Source organism: Chelonoidis abingdonii, chromosome 21 (genome assembly GCF_003597395.2).
Source record: "Chelonoidis abingdonii isolate Lonesome George chromosome 21, CheloAbing_2.0, whole genome shotgun sequence".
Lineage (NCBI taxonomy): Eukaryota > Metazoa > Chordata > Testudines > Testudinidae > Chelonoidis > Chelonoidis abingdonii.
In genome coordinates this window covers 3,527,989-3,546,731 of record NC_133789.1, presented here as the reverse complement: position 1 = coordinate 3,546,731, position 18,743 = coordinate 3,527,989, and the positions used below count along the sequence as shown (strand labels likewise).

The 18,743-nt window shown below is 54.5% G+C and overlaps 1 protein-coding gene across 2 annotated transcripts in view; it reads left to right on the top strand.

Moving 5' to 3' along the window:
• The first annotated feature begins 2,154 nt into the window (after nucleotides 1–2,154).
• GRB7 (growth factor receptor bound protein 7) overlaps nucleotides 2,155–18,743 on the top strand; it is a 42,383-nt gene continuing 25,794 nt past the window's right edge. Inside the window, exon 1 of one of the 2 annotated variants that reach the window (XM_032791294.2) lies at nucleotides 2,155–2,241. In XM_032791294.2, the coding sequence (XP_032647185.2) occupies nucleotides 2,169–2,241 (73 nt within the window). In that variant the 5' untranslated portion in view covers nucleotides 2,155–2,168. Of the gene's footprint in view, nucleotides 2,242–10,049; nucleotides 10,118–18,743 lie in introns of those variants that run through there. The other variant, XM_075059700.1, reaches the window with a different exon arrangement.

Below are 18,743 nucleotides of genomic sequence, written 5' to 3'. Positions count from 1 at the left end.
GTGGACTTTCCTGACAGTGTCAGATGTCTGCCAGGGGGCTTCAAGCCCACAGGGAAATAGAGATGAGGTGACACTTGTAGGGTGGATGGGATGTTCAGACAGGGACCATAGCCTGGGAACAGGCAGTCACAAATCATTGGGTCATTAACCCCAAGTTCCTGTCCCTACAAGTCTGTGCAAATTGGCCACTATAAAAGCTAGGGCTGGCACTCACAGACAATTAACGACCACAGTCCCTTGCTAGGCAGGCAGGTAAATATCCTCAGCCCCAGTTTACAAATTGGGAAACTGAGGCACAAAGGGGTAGGGGAAGAGATTTGCCTGAGATCCACATCAGAAAGTCAGTGATGGGGCCAGGAATGGAACCAGCCTCTCCCCACCTGATGGCTGCAGGGTTAACATACAAGGAGAATGCACGACAGTGAAACCAACCTAAGACCCACAGCTAAAGAGACCACCTTATGGACCCCACAGCCGTCCCAGTGCCTTTTATCAGCTGCCTACTAAAGCCAGCTGGCTGAGTTAAAAAAAAAAACAAAGAAAGAAAATCCAGCTCTTCCTCCATGGACGCTCCTGGTGCTTTCCCTAATCAGAAGGGTTTGCTCCTGCATTCTTCGCCAAGCTAGTCTCTCCCCATCGCTACTTTTAGTTTTCATCCCACCTCCCCAGAGGTGGCTGCATCCTCAGTTGTTCTGTATACAACCTGTGCCGCAGACTGGATCTTTCGCAGTGAAAGGCACTATACAAATGTTAACATTTATGTTCCAATCTGGTCCCCAGCAGGGAACAAACGTAAGATTTTGCATGATTAGCTAGAATCTTATTAGCTTCCCAAAAAAACCTCACAGGGTTAAATTAACTCATTGCTTAAAATGGAATTTATTATAGGCCGACTTTGCTGCTCCGTTTGGCTCTGGCTGGGGGCCTGCGTTCAGGATGGAGTTTAATCTAGTGAGAGCAGGTGATTAGGAACCAGGACTCCTAGGATCTATTCCCAGCTATGTGAGGGAGTTTTGCCAAGTGAGGTGGAGGGTCACAGGTTTGGCTGGCAGAATTTCTGCTGTTCCCAGGTCTGCCACTAACTCACTTTGTGGCCACATGCAAGTCACTTCAGCGTGCTGTGCCTCAGTTTCCCCTGCTACAAAGTTAAGATACTGATCTCAGCCTCGAAGGATGGGCAGTCTTTGAGGCTGGATTAATTCACGGTCAATAAGCAAGATGAGATTCTCTGATTAAAGATATTTGTTGGCGGTTAAAACACGTGTCCTCACTGGGGGTCTAGACAGGCATGTGCCCCAGCTCACAGCAGAAAATGCAGGGGGCACATCAAGAGCTTGTGTGTGTGGGGGGGGTTGCTGTGCAGATGCAGTGCACAGGATCCCTCTTCTTCAGTCTCTCTTTCCCTTTCTGCACAAAGCCAGCAGCAGCAGCGAGCTATAGCTGGGAAATTACAGCAAAGCAAGAGCCCAGATAAGGCTCCCAGCTGGGGCTGGTGGTTTGGAACAGAAATGGTCATAACTGCTAGGAGAGGACAAGAGGACGCTGAAGGGGAGTGCTAGGAAGTGGGCGCCATGGGCGAGGTAGGGTGGGCTCATTGCCCCCAACGGATGGGGGATTCTAGTCTCTCACTTTACTGCTAATTCTCTTTGTGGGGGGCTGGACAGTGGGTCCCTCAGGCCCACTCTTGGGGGTCCTGGCACTGATTTCAGGGTCACCGCTGTTTCTAGGCGATTGACACCAGGGAGGGAAAAGGAGGTGTCACATACAATGCCATAGCCAACACCATGGTAAGGGGGGGGGAGAGAAGAGCCTTTCACCAGCAGGGCCTGGTGGGATGCAGTGACAGTCTAAGAGCAATGCCCAGACACCATGGTGATGGGTGCAGTATAAGAATCTAGACAGGCAGAGGGGGGCCTCCACTCAGTTCCCATGGCGCTCCCCCGTCGCCGGCACTAACCACTCCCCTCACTGGTAGTGAAGCTGAGGGCTGCATGGGCCACAGAAGCTCTGGGCTCCTGGGGGTTGGGGGAGCTTTTTGCACCGCTGTTCGCACTTGGTGGCTCTCCCTCTGGGTGCCCGGTGTTCTCCCAGCCCCCCGGGTGCGCCTGCATGTGCTGGGGCTGAGGGACCCTTCCTGTCCTCTCCCACAGGAGAATGTGGAGCTGGGGATGTCGGGGCGCAGGATTCGGGCCTGGATCCGAGGAAGATCGCTCCGCCTCGCCGCTCAGAGGGAGGGGAAAGGTAGGGAACGCCCCACCGCACGTGGCCAGGGCCGGATTTCCAATTGGGCACAGGAGGCACGTGCCTCAGGGCACCTAAAAGTTAAAAGCGGGTTAAAAGTTTCATTTTTTTGTGGAAAACAAAAAGGTCAGTTATAGGCGTTTGGGGAGGAGCGGGGGGGGCACCGAAGATGGCACCTAGGGCATAAATCCAGCCCTGCATGTGGCTTGACCTCCCTGCCAGTGATAAACCCACAGGAGCCAAACGACCCTCCTGCGAAACAGGATCCCAAGGAGCCTCACAACCCCACCGCGTGGCGGCTCACCATCACCTTCCCTGCCCCACGCATGGGGAAACGGGGCTGGGATAGAACCCAGGTATCCTGGCTCCCTGCCCTGGGCTCGAGCCCCAGCCCGCCCACAAGCGCTGTGTTCTCCCTGGAGAGGGCCGGACGCTGCTCCCTGCCACCCCTGCCGGCCAGCCTAGCTCCTGGCCCTGGGCGCTGCAATCCCACAGCCTGGCCAGGCGAGTCTGTCCCACCCGTGGGGGACTGTTGCTAAGAGATGGCTCAGGAGCATTTCAGGCAGTGCTGTGGCAGAGGCCGTCCTCGGAGGGCCACTGGTTGGGGGCAGCCCTGGGGTCCGAAACTCCGAGAACGTGAAAAGGTGCCTAAGGGCCTAGTGATAACCCACAGCTAGAGGGACAGAGCTACCTAGAGAAATATCCATCTCTCTGCCCCCGTTCACACCCATCCACTCAAGTGATTGATGTCTAAGGCTTCAAAGCGTGCTCATCATCACCATCTTACTGTTCTGACGCCAACAGCCACAATCTCTCATCGCTCACATTTCGACGGCTTCGGTCTCTTCCGTCCCAGTGGGTCCCAAAGCCCTTTACACCCACGGGAATTGCTTGGCCTGCCTGTGGGCTGGGGGGGACAAGACAGCTGTTCAACCGCGCACTGTCGCACGGAGCGGCAGTGCGGGACAGGACAGGAGGACATATGGATCGGGGCGAGGTACCTTGGCAGAGCTGGGTATATAGGGGAAGCTGGAGGTCAGAAGAGACGGAGGGATATTGGCAGAGCCCAGGGCTGGAAGATCAATGCAGGGAAATATGGGGTAGGACTGAGGGGCATCAGCAGAGCCGTGTGCATGTATCTGGGAAAGCTGCTTTCAGTGATCAGATTAAACTCCATCGAACCTGGTGCACACCACACCAAGGCTGCAGCAACAGGGGATGGACGGGGACGTTGGTCACCCCATCGCACTCCCTGGAGAAGCGGCCCAGCTGATGGTCCCATTGCTGGGGACCCTGCTTTCAAATGCCCACTTAGTGATGTAATCCAGCTCCCATGCTGGGCACAAGCCTTTGTCAAGTCCGGTGCCACCTGGCGGGAAGTCTGTGTGATTGCAAGACTTGGGTAAAAGCAAGAGGAGGCTGTTTATAGACAGGAATCAAGTCTGGCACTAACCCCAGGCCACAGATGGCTTCACAGCCATCACTGCACTGCCCGCCATTGCCATGCAGACCAGCAGGGACAAGACAGCTGTTCAACCGCGCACTGTCACACGGAGCGGCAGTGCGGGACAGGACAGGAGGACATATGGATCGGCAGACCACCAGGGCAATGGTTAGAGGCAGAACCCAGAACCTCTTGCTCCACAGCCCCAGCATCCTCCCAAGGGTATTAAAGGAGCACACCAATGTGGCTGCACAGGAGACCCAGTGGAGTAAGTGTGGAGCTGGGATGTCTTGAGTTCTAATCCCAGCTCAGGACTGAGAGCCAGGGCTCCTGGATTCTATTCCCAACTCTGTGATGTGGGACATGTCCCTTCTGCCTCAGTTTCCTCACCTGTGAAAGGGGGATCACTGTCCTGGCTCCACTCCCAGTGACAAGGGCAGGGAGTTAACATGTGCAAAGCTCTTTGGGATCATCAGAGGGGCAGGGGAGCAGCCTGGGTGAATGGGAGAGGCAGCATGAATGAGGGATGGGGAATTTACAGGGCTTGTTCCCTTCCCCTCCTGATGGGAGCCCCAACACCCTCAGGGGAGGAGGAAGCTGCAGCAGATGCTGGATTGCAGCTGATTTATTGAGCAGAGGATCTGTTTGAGTTCTGGGAGTATTACACTAGTACTTAGAGACTGCTGGGTGCTGCATCTACATGGGACAGTCCCTTCCCCTAAAGAGCTGACTAAGCAAGAAGATCATTATCCCCCTTTAAATGGGGGCGGGGGGAGCTGAGGCACTGAGCAGGGACATGACTAGCCCAAGGTCTCACAGGGCATCTGGAACAGAACTAGGAATTGAACCTAGGTTTCCAGACTCCCAGCCTAGGGCTGTAACCAGCATCAGTACATCTGAGGGCCAAGCCTGGGATGCTGACTCAGCACCTGGCAGGCGGCACTGGCTGGTCAGGCTGATTGACCAATTCCTTCCCACCCTGCATCTTCTCAGCAAGCCATTTCTCAGGCTGGTGGAGCAGCTTCATCCCCAGCTGATGATGAGGGTGGAGTAGGAGGGGGCGGAACACGCCCGCATGGGCTGGTTTTAGCTGATCTCTGTGGCTTGTGTCATGGGGAAGGGGGCAGATGCTGAGGTAAGACTCGTGCTCCGGGTGCAGTCACTGGGCTGGGCAGAATGGCCAGAGCTGGGAGGGTCCCAAACTGGCCAGATGTAGGGCTGACTGTTTCTCGGAAGAAGGGACGGTGGTTTGTGGTTAAGGGCCAGCACTGAGCCTCCAGACTCCGGGCTCTATTCCTAGCTAGCTCTGGAAAGAGAGCGGTTCCTAGTGCATCACAGCAGGGGACTGCAAGTCCAGGACTTCTAGGATTTCTGACTTAGCTACAGCTTCTTTGTGGCCAAGTCACCTGGCCTGGGAAGTAGGACACCTGGGTTCTATTGCTTATTATTAATTATTTGAATTGAGGTCGCAGCTAGGAGCCCCAATAATGGGCCAGGTGCTGTGCAAACATATCCGTGCCTCAGTTTCCCTATCTGTAAAATAATGAGCAGCATGACCCTCCCCTCTTTCCCAGCAGAAGGCTGAATAATGCTTGTAAAGTGCTTAGAGATCCTGCCACAGAAGAGTCAACTATTACCCTCTAGATGAGAGGCTCCACTCTCCTGCCGAAGGAGGAAAGTACTGCCAGCTGCTGCCGTCAGAACACGGGTCTCGCCTAAGCACTGCTTTCCAGGCTACGCTTCTCCCCAGCAGGGCGTTGGTGCAGAGAGCCAAGAGATTGCTTGCTTGAGGCTGTGTGTGCTGGCAGATCGCCCAGAGAGGGTTAGTGTGCTGTCCTCGCTGCTCTGGACAGGGGCTTCTTTGGAAGGGATGGTCCAGACTCAGAAAGGGGTGTCAGCATGAATCCATCTGCGCAGGGACCAGCGAGGAATCCTGACCTACTCCCCACACTCAAAAGGGCAGCACTGAGCAACTGCCCCAGTGCAATATGGGCAACTCCTCCCTCCTCTCCAGGCTCAGGCCCCTGCAGGAGCAGGGTGACAGGCCTCATGGTGCTGCAGTACCAGCAGTACCAGGCAGGATGGAGCAGTGTTTGGAGCCAGCATGGCTGGGAGGACAGGACTCCGGGTTAGGTTCCTGCCAGGAAATCCGGCTGCTAGAGTCTGGCTCTGTATCCACTGAGTGCCACGATTTGTGGAGCGTTTTGTCAAAGGATCTGGCCAGCTCGGTGTGCTCTGGATTATTGCTTATTATTCATGTTGCAGCAGAACGCAGAGTACCCAGCTGCATAGCCAGGCACTGCAGAGATGCCTAGGGCGAGACAGTCCCTGTCCCAAACTGCTGATAGTCTGAACAGACCAGGCAGACACAGGACGGGAGGGGAAACTGAGGCACTGACTTCTGCATTGTCATGGACTGTCCAGGCATTGCACAGAATTAACAGACAAAGCCTGAGACCCTGTCCCCATGTTGCTGTCCTGACCTCAGTGCAGGGGAAACCGAGGCACAGAGCAGAAAAGTGACTTGCCTGAGGCAAGATTGAGGGGGGCAAAGCCAGGATCAGCACTTGGGACAGCCCGAACACCCCGACGGGCCTAGCCCGCAGAGCTGGGGCCAGGTGTTGGGCAATGGACACGCAGGGGATGGGGCCGCCTCCCCCAATGAAGGACGATGGCTGCTTCAACAGCATTCCCTGTCCCCACCCAAAGCCCTCTCCTCCAGCTGCAGAAGGAGAAGTGGGAAATGTGTCCTGCAGAGCCCTGGTGAGTGGGTGGGGGTCTTTTTTAGCTCTGACGTCTCCCCATCCGTCACAGTTGTTTCTTCCACGGCTGGGGTTGAGAGAGGACAGCGGGGGGGGGCACTGATTGTGTTTTAAATTTTGAACATTAATCTCTGCACGTTGCACAAGAGTCTGGTGGAAAATGCTGTCCCAGCATTTTGTCAGGATTTACGACTCTGCTGCTGCTGCTGGCTGGGCACACACACAAAATCTCTCTGTTAAGAGCACCAGCTACCTGGAGGGGGCGCCACTGCAGCAGCAAAGGCCCCTGGGCAGGAGCACGTGTGGGCACAAACAGGCCCTCTGCATGCAAGCCAATATTATGTATGCCCACAATGCACCCGTGTACACCACGCATACTCAGACCTGCACTCTGCACAGTCATCCTGCACAAGACTATAGCACGGCTCAGAAAAGAACTAGATAAGTTCCGGCAGGATAGGTCCATCAGGTGTTCCTAGCCTCCGTTTGCCAGAAGCTGGGAATGGGCGACAGGGGATGGATCTCTTGGTGATTCGCTGTTCTGTTCTTTCCTTCTGGGGTACCGGGCATTGTCTGCTGTCAGAGACAGGATACTGGGCTGGATGGACCATTGGTCTGACCGCTATTATGTATAAACCCGCAATACATAGCCAACCCTACATAGACATGGACTATGCACACCCACCACTGAGAATGTGGCAGTCATGTCCAGTGGTTAGAGCAGAAGTCAGCCATCAGAGCCAATGGTTAGGACTGGGTTAGCCTGAGTAAGGCAAGGCTGGATTGAAGGCAGGAGCAGGGCTGCAGGCACGATCACAGCTGTGAATAAATTATTCCAGCAGGTGAAGCAAGCAGCGACCTGTGTCTGCTGCTGGTTTAAGAACAGTTCGCTGACTCTCCCCACCAATCAGGCAGCTTATAGACCAGCTACCCTGGTTAAATCGCCTGAGTCGGTCTCTGCAGTAGGCCCTGATACCTGACCCTGCACACAAACGTGCTATGCACAGTCACTGTGCACATAGCTGCATTATGCACAACCACCGTGTGCAATGCTGCGCCATGCACCTACGCAGTGCACAAGCGCACACTGTGCATACACCCAAGCACAAGTACCTGTGCCACTCAGCAGGACGAAGCCCAGCGCCGCGGTGTCAGATCACGCAGGGGACTCCCAGCCCCTTTGCTGTGCACATGTAGCAGGAGCAAAGGGATCAGCCAGGACCCCGGAAGGGGGCTGTGTATGGAGAGGGACACCCCTGGAGACGGTACAGAGGCCCGACACACAGGGCACCCCTTTCGCCTCCCCTGAGATTTCCCCCATTGCTAACAAGTTGGAGCCTACGCTTAGGGGCAGCTCTGTTCTGTGACTGTTCAAATTCGTCTTCCAGCTGTGCCTGACTAACATCTGGGCTGGCTGGCACCTCCCAGCCCTCTCTCCGTACCCAGGCAGGGTAATAAACACCCTGGAGCATGCTAGGTCCTAGCAGCTGGGCCCAGGCACGGCACGGCTGCTCTCATTCTGCCCATCTCCCCGGTGAGCCCTGAACGGTGCAGGTCAGACATATGTTGCTCTTGGCCAGGGGCCAGGCAGTGACGGCCCTCTGCGAGTTATGAAATCCATAATGAGAGTGCTGAGTAACACGGGCTGCCGGCCCCGCCTGGCACCCGCCCGCGAGTTCAAAGGGGCATGGAGAGTCCCGGACAGGGGAAGAGACAGATCAGACTAAGAGAATGGAGCAGAGTGGGTACTGGACACAACAGAGCCTCCATTGTGTAGAGCTCCCAGAGTTGGAGCGGCAGGAGGGCTGTGGGTCGAGATTGAGGGGCAGGCAGAGTTGTTCTGGGGGGCAGCCCAGGGCTGGAATAGCCAGGGGGCTGCGGGTTGGCATTGAGGGGCATCAGCCAACCACATGAGGGAATATTGCAGAGCATCTGTCCACGCTAGACCTGGCCTTCTTCGACATTCCAAGGAGCAGCGTCCTTCCTTGTCACCCCCCAAGCGCCTTTGGACACAGGGGACTCCAGATTTGCCAAGCACTTTGGAATCCCAACAGCTGGAACTGCCCCTTGTAAGCAGCTGCTGCTCCGGGCCTGGGCAGGTGCCTGACATCTCAAGTCCTGGCGGGTGGCACACGCCCCTGGGGTCGGGGCGCTGCGTTGGGGACACAGACCCCCCGGGAAACTGCAGAGCTGGAGGGGTTGGGGGTAAAGCATGGCATGGCAGGTGCTTCGACATCCAGGGCTGCTCTGAGGTTCGGTCCATAAAGCCAGGGAAAGGCCTAGGATGGGAACAAAGCCCTTTCCCACCTCGACGCATCCCCACCGACGGGCTGTGCTTCTCCCCAGCTCCCCTTACACCTGCCAATCAGTCAGGCGGGGTTCATAACGCCGGGGTGGGTGGGAGAGAGGGAGCGCTCTCAGATGCAGCCAGCCGGGCAGGGAGTGGGAGGCACTAACCACACAGGCTGCCATAGGGCATGGGCACCCTGCCCCAGCACAATGAGCTCATTGATTCAGGGCAGAGCAAGGAGGTGCGGGAGTCTCGTCTGGGCCAGGGAGGGGCCCGTCGGCACCTGGCAGATGCCAGGGAACATTCCTGCCAGTGAGGGAGACGGGGCTCGGAGCCGGGTAGATTCTGTGCAGTGCGGAAGCCTGACGCGCCCCAGAGGTGGTTGCAGGCCCACCTCGTCCTTCGGGACGTAGGAGCCCCAATGCCTGTGTTTGGTGAGGGGGAACAGCCTGGATTTATTTTCCTTAGTGACCAGGCAGAGCCTGCCCTGGGTGGGATCCAGAACGGGGCCCACTTCCTGGCCAGGGTGAATGGCCCCAAAAGGGGAGACTTCGGGTGGGGAGGAGGAAGAGCAAACATGGCAGCAGCTCGGAGCAATGGGCCTCCGGGGGCACTGCTGCCCTTCCTCCCACCCAACCCCGGCTGCTCAGGGCAGCTTGCGGCCCCTGAAATGCCTGCAAAGGGTCGAGAGGCAGGTTGGCACCCCCGGAGGGCAGGGCCTGCCACAGAGCGGTCTGTTCCCATGGGGGCACACACAGCCTGCTAAGAAAGCCCTGAAGAATTAAGCCTGAGATGGGGGAGAGGGGGAGACCGGCCCAAGGTCACGCAGAGCGAACCCAGCTCCCCTGGCTCCTCGCCCGGTGCCTTAGCCACTAGGTCAGCCTCCCTCTCCGGGGCTGTGGTGATCACAGGCTCTTTCATGGCCTCACGGGCTGAGTGACCCCATGGCCCTGTCTCCCTCCTGGTCCCATAAGGTTGTGGCAAAGCCTGATGCAAACAGCGGGACCCTGGGGTGCCTGGGGATAGTTGGCATCTCCCAGTTCCTGGCTATGCTGAATCCTAGAGGCTCGGCTAAGGAGAAGGGGCCGGGCGTGGGTGTGTGCACGGGGGGAGGGCGGGTTATCAACAAAGCTACTGAGTTACAAAAGTTAATAGCAAAGCAGGCAGCCGCACAGGGGCCCTGCACCTGCCACGGGGCCTTTTGTTGATCCTGCCAGGCCAGTGAAACTGTTTTGTCTCTCCCCGGCGTGATGTCAAGCAGGGGGCGTGTGCTGCCAGCCGCCAGCGAGGCAGGTAGATAAAGGATTAGAGCGAAACAGGAATCCCCAGTTTTTCCGTCAAGCCAGCAGAGACGAAGCGTCTCCCCACCGCTGGGGCCAGGTAGGCGGCTGGTTTGTTCCCCCACACACACTAGTCTGGGACACGGGGCACGGTTTGTAACGCGGGTGCGAGGGCAGGTGTGTGAGCCAATGCTCCTCCAACCGGCAGGACTCACGGCAATATCCCTAGTTTCAGACTAACATGCTCTCTCTTCCGCCATAGCTCTTCTCTCGCTTGTCGGTTCTTTGTTCCATCCTCCTCTTCCTTGCCTTCTTCCTCCCTCTGTTCCTACCTTTCTTCCCTTCGTTTCTCTCCCCCACCCCACTTTTCCCACCTGCTCCTGCCGTTCCGGCCCAGCCAAGCGAAAGCCAAGAGAGACAGGAACCGAGCAGTGGGGATGCCCTCAGGGCAGGAGAGATGGGGCCCCTGCGGTGCCTTGCTCCTGGGGTGTCTGCAGAGGTGGGTGATAGATGGGAACGGGATCCCTGTCTGCCATCGGAAAGGGAGTAGCCACAGGGAGGGGTTCCCGGGGACCACCTGCTTCTGGCTGCAGCAACTGCAAGGCAGACCCTAACGAAGCCAGGGCCTCACCTCACCTCGGGAACAAAGTCTTCCCTGCAGCCCCAGGGGGCTGATCGTGAGTCTCGGGAGCGAACCCGGAAGCCCAGAGTCCAGCACCTGACTGTGTGCTGGGTTTATTATCTCAGTGGCTGAGGGGCCCCCCTGGCCTCTGCCTTTGTGCTCCATCGATCGTCTCCAGCTGCCTGGGTTACGCATGGATCTGGCACCTCCACGATGTGGAGCTTGCCCCAGGATGCTGCAAAGTACCTGCAGGGGCAGGCGATGGGCAGGCCGCGTCAGGAGCACCCAGGGCAAACAGGCACCATTGGTACTGAGCAATCTGATGCTAGCAAGCGCTGACCTGATGCCATGGTGATGGGCAGGGGGTAAGGATCTAGTTAGGCCCGACTAGGAAATACAATAGAGTAAGATGGGAGGAGGCTTCTAGCAGGAGCTGCTTCTCCCCAGGAATATCCCAGAAGGGCCAGGTTACCGATGAGAACAGCGATGGCTGGAGGACTTTTCTGGGGCCAGATTTTGAGCTTGCAAAGAGGAAGGGGACGGAAGCCGGGGGACGAGGGGAGCCCTTCTTTACTCCTGCCCGAAGCTGGGTCTCTCGTCACCCTGCTTAGAACCAGGGCAATGGACAAGCAAGACATGGCACAAATGGAGGCGCGCTCCAGTGTAGCCAATGGGGGCTGGCCAAGCCAGTCCGCTTGGGACCCAGGAAGGTCCCTGACTGAGCCCTGCTGGGGCAAATGTGCTTTGGCCTCTTCCCTCGGGTCATTTCCTCTGCTGCTGAGCCTGTGTCCAAGGATGTCAACAAAGGGCCCGCATCCTTCCTGCAGCCTGGCAGGGCTTTGTCCCCAAAGCCAATCGTCCCTTTCCCTCCCACTAATCCTTTGAGTGCTGCCCACCCACTCAGGGACTGCTCAGGAGCGGCAGAAGCCTATGTACATGTCTGTGCGCCCCCGAGGTCTGTGAACTGGAGTCTGGCTATCCACACGGCTGCCAGGAGAAGAGTTCTGCTCCTGCTGAGGTGGGGAGACTTCCCAGCCTCTCCCAGCCAATGCCTTCAGTCCTGTGGTCAAAATCACACCAACCCCGGCTGACCCATGTGGCCTGGCACCCTTTGGAAGTTGCTTGCACATGGAATGGAGGCAGACAGCCTTTCTACGAGATGCTTTAATGGCTGAGCTGGGGGGGTGCGGCAGGTGAGGGCGTAAGTTACTGATTAAAGCCCTTGGTTTGTGTTTGCTGGGGGGCCTGTTAGTGCTGGATGGTCTCTCAGCGGGTGGCAGGGACAGAAAATCCAATGAATTAAGCTCCGGGGCACCCGTCTTCCCCACCCACAGCCCATCAGCTCAGCCAGGCACGGCTGTCCTGAGCTTACCAGCAAGCTGCAGAGCAATGGGGCATTCAGGGCAGGGATGAAAGAAGCAGCGTATCTGTGAGCCAAGAAATGCTGTGCTCTGGCTGGTTGTTGCTGGTGCTTTGTCAACCATCACTAAGGCCCGTACGGGCAGGCTGGGCAGATGCTCTAGTCATGTTTAAACTTTAAACAGCTTTCATGGACACGGTTGGATTTTAAAAGGTTCAAAATCCAAGAGCCTGGGAGGTTCTAAAAGGACCTAGTTCCTTAAAACCATGAAGTTATTGATAGTATCTGTGTTTTGATAAGTGCCAGCAGTGCACAAAGCGCTCCAAGTCATGGGGCCAGAGCGTCAGCCAGTGTAAACTGGCCTGCATCCATTGCACTCTGCTGATTTAGACAAGCCGAGAATTCAGCCTGTTATCCCTGCCCCAAAGCATTTACAGTCCAAAACAAAGTTCTTAAGGGTTCTAAAATCCAGAACCCGCTGAGGTTTAAGGCGGGCTCCATTGTAGAACCCAGGAAGTTCTAAATTGTTCTCAGTTTGAAAACACACAAAGTTCAAAAAGTTTGAAGTTCTAGAGCCTGTACTATTCTGAGAGATTCTTTGTTTTGATTAGAAACTTAGAAGGTCAAAGAACCCGCCTGTGAAAGGCACCATACTCTAGAACCCAGGATGTTGTCAGGTGGTTGGTTGGGGGCTTCCTACCTGTCCAGTTCTGTGCTCTCAGCCATCTCAACCTTGGAGCCCCTGTTTGCCCTGGGAGCACAGCTGTTCATTGCCTTTTGTGCAGGCTCCCTGGTGGCAGGAGATCACACAGATCTGTGAGGTCCCGGGGGCAGCGTCTTGCAGGAGGTGGTTGAGATAATGGGCTGAGTTTCAGGCATGGCATCCAGGTTGCTTGGAGCATCAGACAGTGTTTCTCTGTGAGGTTAAGGAGGTGCCTTTGTGCTTTGGTCATTTGATTCCCATATACCAGTGCATTTCCCCACTCTGAGCCCTCCAGTCAGATTCTCCATTTGTTGAGCTCTGATCCGTCACAGTCTTTCCTGCTTGTCGTTTTGTCAAGGATGAGCTGTTTCCACACTGGGATGCCGCTCTATAATCTGCACTTGCCCACTGCAGCAAGGTCTGGAGAGGATGCTGACTCGAGGGCCGTCTTCTCAAACTATTTGGATCAGGTGTCTCTATCCATTTTTGTGGCTCCTGTCTCTTCTCTTGTTTGCTGACAGCTTGGGATTCACAGAATTCACGAATCTGAAGATTTGTGATGATAAGTGCAAATCGTAACGCGCTAGCTGTGTTTCAGGGGAGATGTAGAACTGAGGTCCCAGCCACTTGTGGCCATATCATTTCACTCATTATAGGCCTGTATTCTAGCCAAATTCCAGCTCTGCCTCCTTAAATTCTCCTTCATGTTTCAACTGGATGCGGCAATCGTCACTTCAACTCTCGTGTAGCATTGCAGCAACTATTAAAACAGCTGCGGTGTTTCACCCTAGAGGTGGCTGCATTCAATGGAAAGTGAATGGCTTCCTGCACTTAGAAAACCAGGCTCAAACCTCATTTTGGCTTGCATTAAATCCGCAGTAAGTGAGGCCACTCTAGATTTCCACCTGCGAAACCAAGCTCTGAATCTAGTTGTTTGGAAAGCTGCTTCGCAACGTCAGGCCTTGAAATTGCTTCCCCCTCCAGCGACACACATGAACTTTCAAGCACAAACATCTTGGGAAGTTGCTCCTGACAAAGCACGGGCCTGGGACCTTGACCAGAGACAGACAATGGACTCTGAGCTTCCTGCCCTACTGGGCAGGCAGCGACCTGAGAAGGGCTGTGGGGAGACAAATGTGCCCTCCTCCCTGGGGACTGTAAATAAGAAATGAATGATTAAACCCCGAGATCAATGAGCCTCTCGCCTCAGCCTGTTGAACAAATTAAACTTGAAATGGGGCTGCTTTCTCCAGGACGTGCTGTTGTTGGCCGTCTGCAGATTTCATCAGGGTTGGTTTTTTTAGAGAGGGGTGTGTGTGCGTGCAGGTGTGTGCGTGTGGTCCGTCTGTGTGTGCGTGCAGGTGTGTGTGTGTGGTCGGTCTGTGTGTGTGTGGTCCGTCTGTGTGTGCACGTGTCTGTGTGTGGGTGTGTGTCTGTATGGGTCTCTTTTTATTTATCCACCTCTGTGTGTGGCGGGAGGAGGGTGTGGGTGTGTGTTTTGCATCCTAGCCAGTGGCTTTGCCTTTAGGCAGGAAGTTGTTTTCCAGGATTAGGCTCCCAGGCAGAGAGCAGAATAGTTTGCAAATTTAGGAATGGGTGACAAGTGGCCCAATTTCCTGCTACACTTCATGCCTGGGCCTCTCAGCTGCCCTTTGTAGAGGTGCTTGGAGATCAGAGAAACAGACTTTTCGACGGAGTATTCGGGTACCTGGCTTTCCGAGGTGCAGTTGAGATTCTGGAAGCACTGATGTCTCCGAGTATCCGCCAGTCTATCCGTTTGCAGTCTCGTTGTAGCCATGCTGGTCCCAGGATATTAGAAAGGCAAGAGATATTACCTCACCCACCGCATTTATGCTCTGGAACTGCTCCCCACTAAGCCAGTCAGGACTTTGGGGAGCCTCCTCTCCCTTGGAGCAGACTTGTTCAGGGCAAGAAGCTCACACGTCTTCACCTCCTGGGTCTCTCCTTGGAGCATTCAGCATCCTCTGCCCCTCCGTGTGCTTCCCACAGCGAGCCCACCCAGGCGGGGTCCTGGGGAAGCCACAGGGTTCTGCACCCCCACTTTGCAGTCAGACGTGACTCTTAGCCAGCAAAACAGAGGTTTATTCGATGACAGGAACAGGGTCTAAAACAGAGCTTGTAGATACAGCGAACCAGACCCCTCGGCCGGGTCCATTCTGGGGGGCAGTGAGCCAGACCCCTAGGTCTGCACTTCACTCCTCGTCCCCAGCAAGCTCCAGACTAACCACCCCCTCCAGCCCCTCCTCTCTGCTCAGCTCCTTTCCCGGGCCAGGAGGTCACCTGATCCCTTTGTCTCCAACACCTTCAGTTGGCACCTTTGCAGAGGAGGGGCCCAGGCCATCAGTTGCTAGGAGACAGAGTGCCAGGCATTTAGGTGCACTGGCCCTTTGCTCTGCAGCAATCACACACCCTGATCCCACCACCTAGATACTTAAGAACTGCCTAGGGGGCACTGAGGCACCAATACAGTATTCAGAGCAAACATTATGAACAGTCCCAGTTCGTCACAACCTCACCCACCGCATTTGCCTATCTATCGATGCTCTTTACAGAGTGCTTCTAGTGGTGTCTCCCCTAGTTCGGCACCTGTCTCCTTTCACCGGAACGCATTCAGTTACCTTCAACCCTGTTTTGCCAGGTTGGAGAGTGACACCCCTGCCCCCACCCCCAGTGCCTCTATGAGCATCACGTAAAGTAACGCTTTGCGGCAGGTCCCCTGGGTGAGGGGTGGAAGGAATCGGGCCTGGGACTCGGCAGGCAGACCCTAAGGATCTGCATCCACATTAAAAGGGAATTAAATAGTCTACAGTTAAAACTTGGATCAGCGCCTAGCAACCCCCTGACCAACACAGCTGGGCCACCTTACTCTCCAGGTTAGACGCTGCTATGTGGGCAGAAGAATGCTTCCGTTGATGTAGCTAGAATCGTTCTGGGAGGTGATGATCCTCCACCGACGGAAGACCCCTTCTGCCGGTGTAGATGGAGTCTACACTATGGGGTTATGCCACCATAGCAACGCCAACAGAGCTGTACTGATATAGTCTCTGGAGCGTAGACATAGTGTAAGTGGCTGCATTCAGCTCTGCATGCACAGCAGGGCTTATGGTGTCTTCAGAGCGCTGGAACCACGGACCCCCAGCCTCCTCTCTTTGAACCTGTAACCAAAGAACCTACCCAGACCAGCTGGTTAATTTCAGCCCTTCGCTGGTTTCGTTTGGCATGGTGGCTCAGCACAACCTCAGAGCACAGGAATTTATTTCATGATAGGAAGTCCCGGGCCACCAGGACACTGTCATGCTTCAGGTTACAAACCCTTCACCCAACTGGGGGCCAGGAAGGAAATGTCCCCTGTTGGACTGTATGGATCAGGGAGGAGCATTATTGTGCAGGGTTGGCCCTCTGTGATCAGTGGGACCTCATTCTCCTCTCTCACTGCAGATTGATGCTGGCCTAGCTTTGTTGGTCAATGGAGTTATTCCTATTTATACCAGTGTGAGAGAACTTGTATTCCCGTTTCCATGCAATACATTGGTACAATGCAGCAAAGAGTCCTGTGGCACCTTATAGACTAACAGATGTATTGGAGCATGTGCTTTCGTGGGTGAATACCCACTTCGTCAGATCCAAGTTGGTACAATGGTTGCTCTAACTCTTAGAAGGGACCAGATCCGGCACTGTGTAAAGGATAAAACCAGGATCAGGACCTGAGAGGTGACAAAGAACATTGGCTGAGGCAGCAAAGTGTTACCAAAAGTCCTTGTGCCAGTGCTCATGTCAAAACAAGAAATGGGCAGAGCAATGAAGAGCCAAAGTTACCGGGAGACGGCAAGGCTGTAAGTTGCTGGAGACCAATGATGACAGGCTGTTGATCTTGAGGCTTTTGGGGGCTTGGTGCTCATTATAAGTAGTAATTTGTTCCTGGGCTGTACGTACTGGGCGGGTGCATTCTTGGTATTTCCATTTGGGCCATGTTTAGATTAGGAAGATGGGCCGTATTTTAGAAAATATGTTAGCTAGGGAGGATCCTGGTGGTCCTCGAAACCAGCCACCAGGTTCTTAAAGGATTAAACCTTTTCTACACTCCTGTATAAAACTGTAGCAGACACGCCATTGGACAAGAGCAGTTTTTCTACCTAGCTACAGGGAGTCTGTCACAGAGGTACTGGAGCATCAGTGCAATCAATACTGCATTCCCCCTCGCACCCCGTGTGAGGCAGGGCAGGTCTATGGCTCCCGTTTACACACAGGAAACTGAGATGCAAAGAAACTAAAGGCCACATGGTTAAAGGTATTTAGTCACCTGCTGGGGAGCCTCCCTGCATCTTTAGGTACCTAAATACCTTAGGAAACTGGTCCTAAGTGGCTTGCCCACGGTCACACAGGAAGTCTGTGGCAGAGACAGGGCACTGAACCCAATTCTCCAGCTCTTTAACCGCTACATTACCCTTTCTCCCTGTAGCCTTTGCTATGTCTCTAGTGCACTGATCTGAGCCCAGTCCCCCTTTCTGTGCATGCATAAATTAGTCTGACAGCTCAGCACCCAGGTCCTCAGACCCTGCTAGGGGGATGGGTCATCACCATCATGATTTGGGTCCCTGCCCAGTCATTGTGCAGTGTGGACGCCTTAGCGTGGCTGTGAGTCCCAGTTCCAGCAATTGTAAACCCAGGTTTAAAATGCAGAGTGAATGCTCAAGCTTGGGCTTGGAATTACCAAGTCCACACACCTGGATTCACAGTGCAGTGTAAACATACGGTCATTCCTCAGGTCATTGTTTTAGCCCTCAGCAGGACTCTAGTCTCATATGACACTACACTCTAGTGGGTTGTATGGTTGCTGGTAGCTGTTGGAGTAAAAGTGTCATCAACATTCAAACTTTAGACTCAAACATTTCCTGTAAACTTGTGCAAATCCCTTAGAAGTTGTGTAAACAACGAATAAAACTGAAACAATTTACATGATTGGCTCACACTCACATAACATTTTTATTATAAACATCTTAAAAGTACCTGTGACTGCAGCACCCAGGTGCTCATAGACAGCTGGGGTTTTCAAAAGCCCCTTAAGTGACTTAGGAACACAAGTCCAATTGCAGGTCAATAAGGCTTGTGCTTCTAAATCACTTAAGCTGTTTTGAAAACCCTATCTGTAAAATGTAATACAGGTAATGTATCAGGTATTTCGGGCGTGTAAGAGTTTAAATGCTGTGTGGTGTTTCATGCATGATGCCATGTGTGATATGACATCAGAGAAACGTAGCTACCTTGCTTTGCGCTTCTATAGCAGTTTCATCCCTGAAAATTATGTTGCTCAACAATCCAAGGTCAGTATCTTCACCTGCATTTTACAGCTGGGGAAAATGAGTTACAGAGAAGGGAGGGGACTCACCCAGTGCGCCAGAGGCAGAGGCCTGTCTAGAGCCCAGGAGTCCTGACCACTAGTCTTAGGTTGACCAGATAGCAAATGTGAAAAATCAGGACGTGGGGTGGGGGGGTAATAAGAGCCTATATAAGAAAAAGACCCAAAAATCAGGACTGTCCCTATAAAATCAGGACATCTGTCATCCTAACCAGTCTCCTGCTCCAAGCGTATATGTATGTTGGATCCAGACCTGTAGATGCGTCTATGGGGAGAATGTTTTTCCCTCTGTGGAAATTCTGCTGCGTTTGCAGCCTCTGGCTCTTCAGAGGACTTTAACCCCAGGGCTCTGTCTGCCTCCCGGCCCTCGTGGGTTCTGTTCTAATCCAGCTCATACTTTTCTCTGGCGCTGCAGTACGGTATGTGCTAGCGGGAAGGTTTATGAAGCAGCAGCCGTGCTGGGCTGAGTTCCACACACACATCTGTCTCCACGCATCCCCTTAATCTTCTAAACATGCCCCCGTGTGACTCTAGCCTGGATCTAGGATTTCTTCCTTTTCCCAGATCCCCCCAGTGCCACAGTCAGGGCAGATAGTAGATTCCAGACGCCTGCCATGAACCTCAGCCTCAGGATGGTTCATGGTTTGCTGAGCACCGCCAGCAT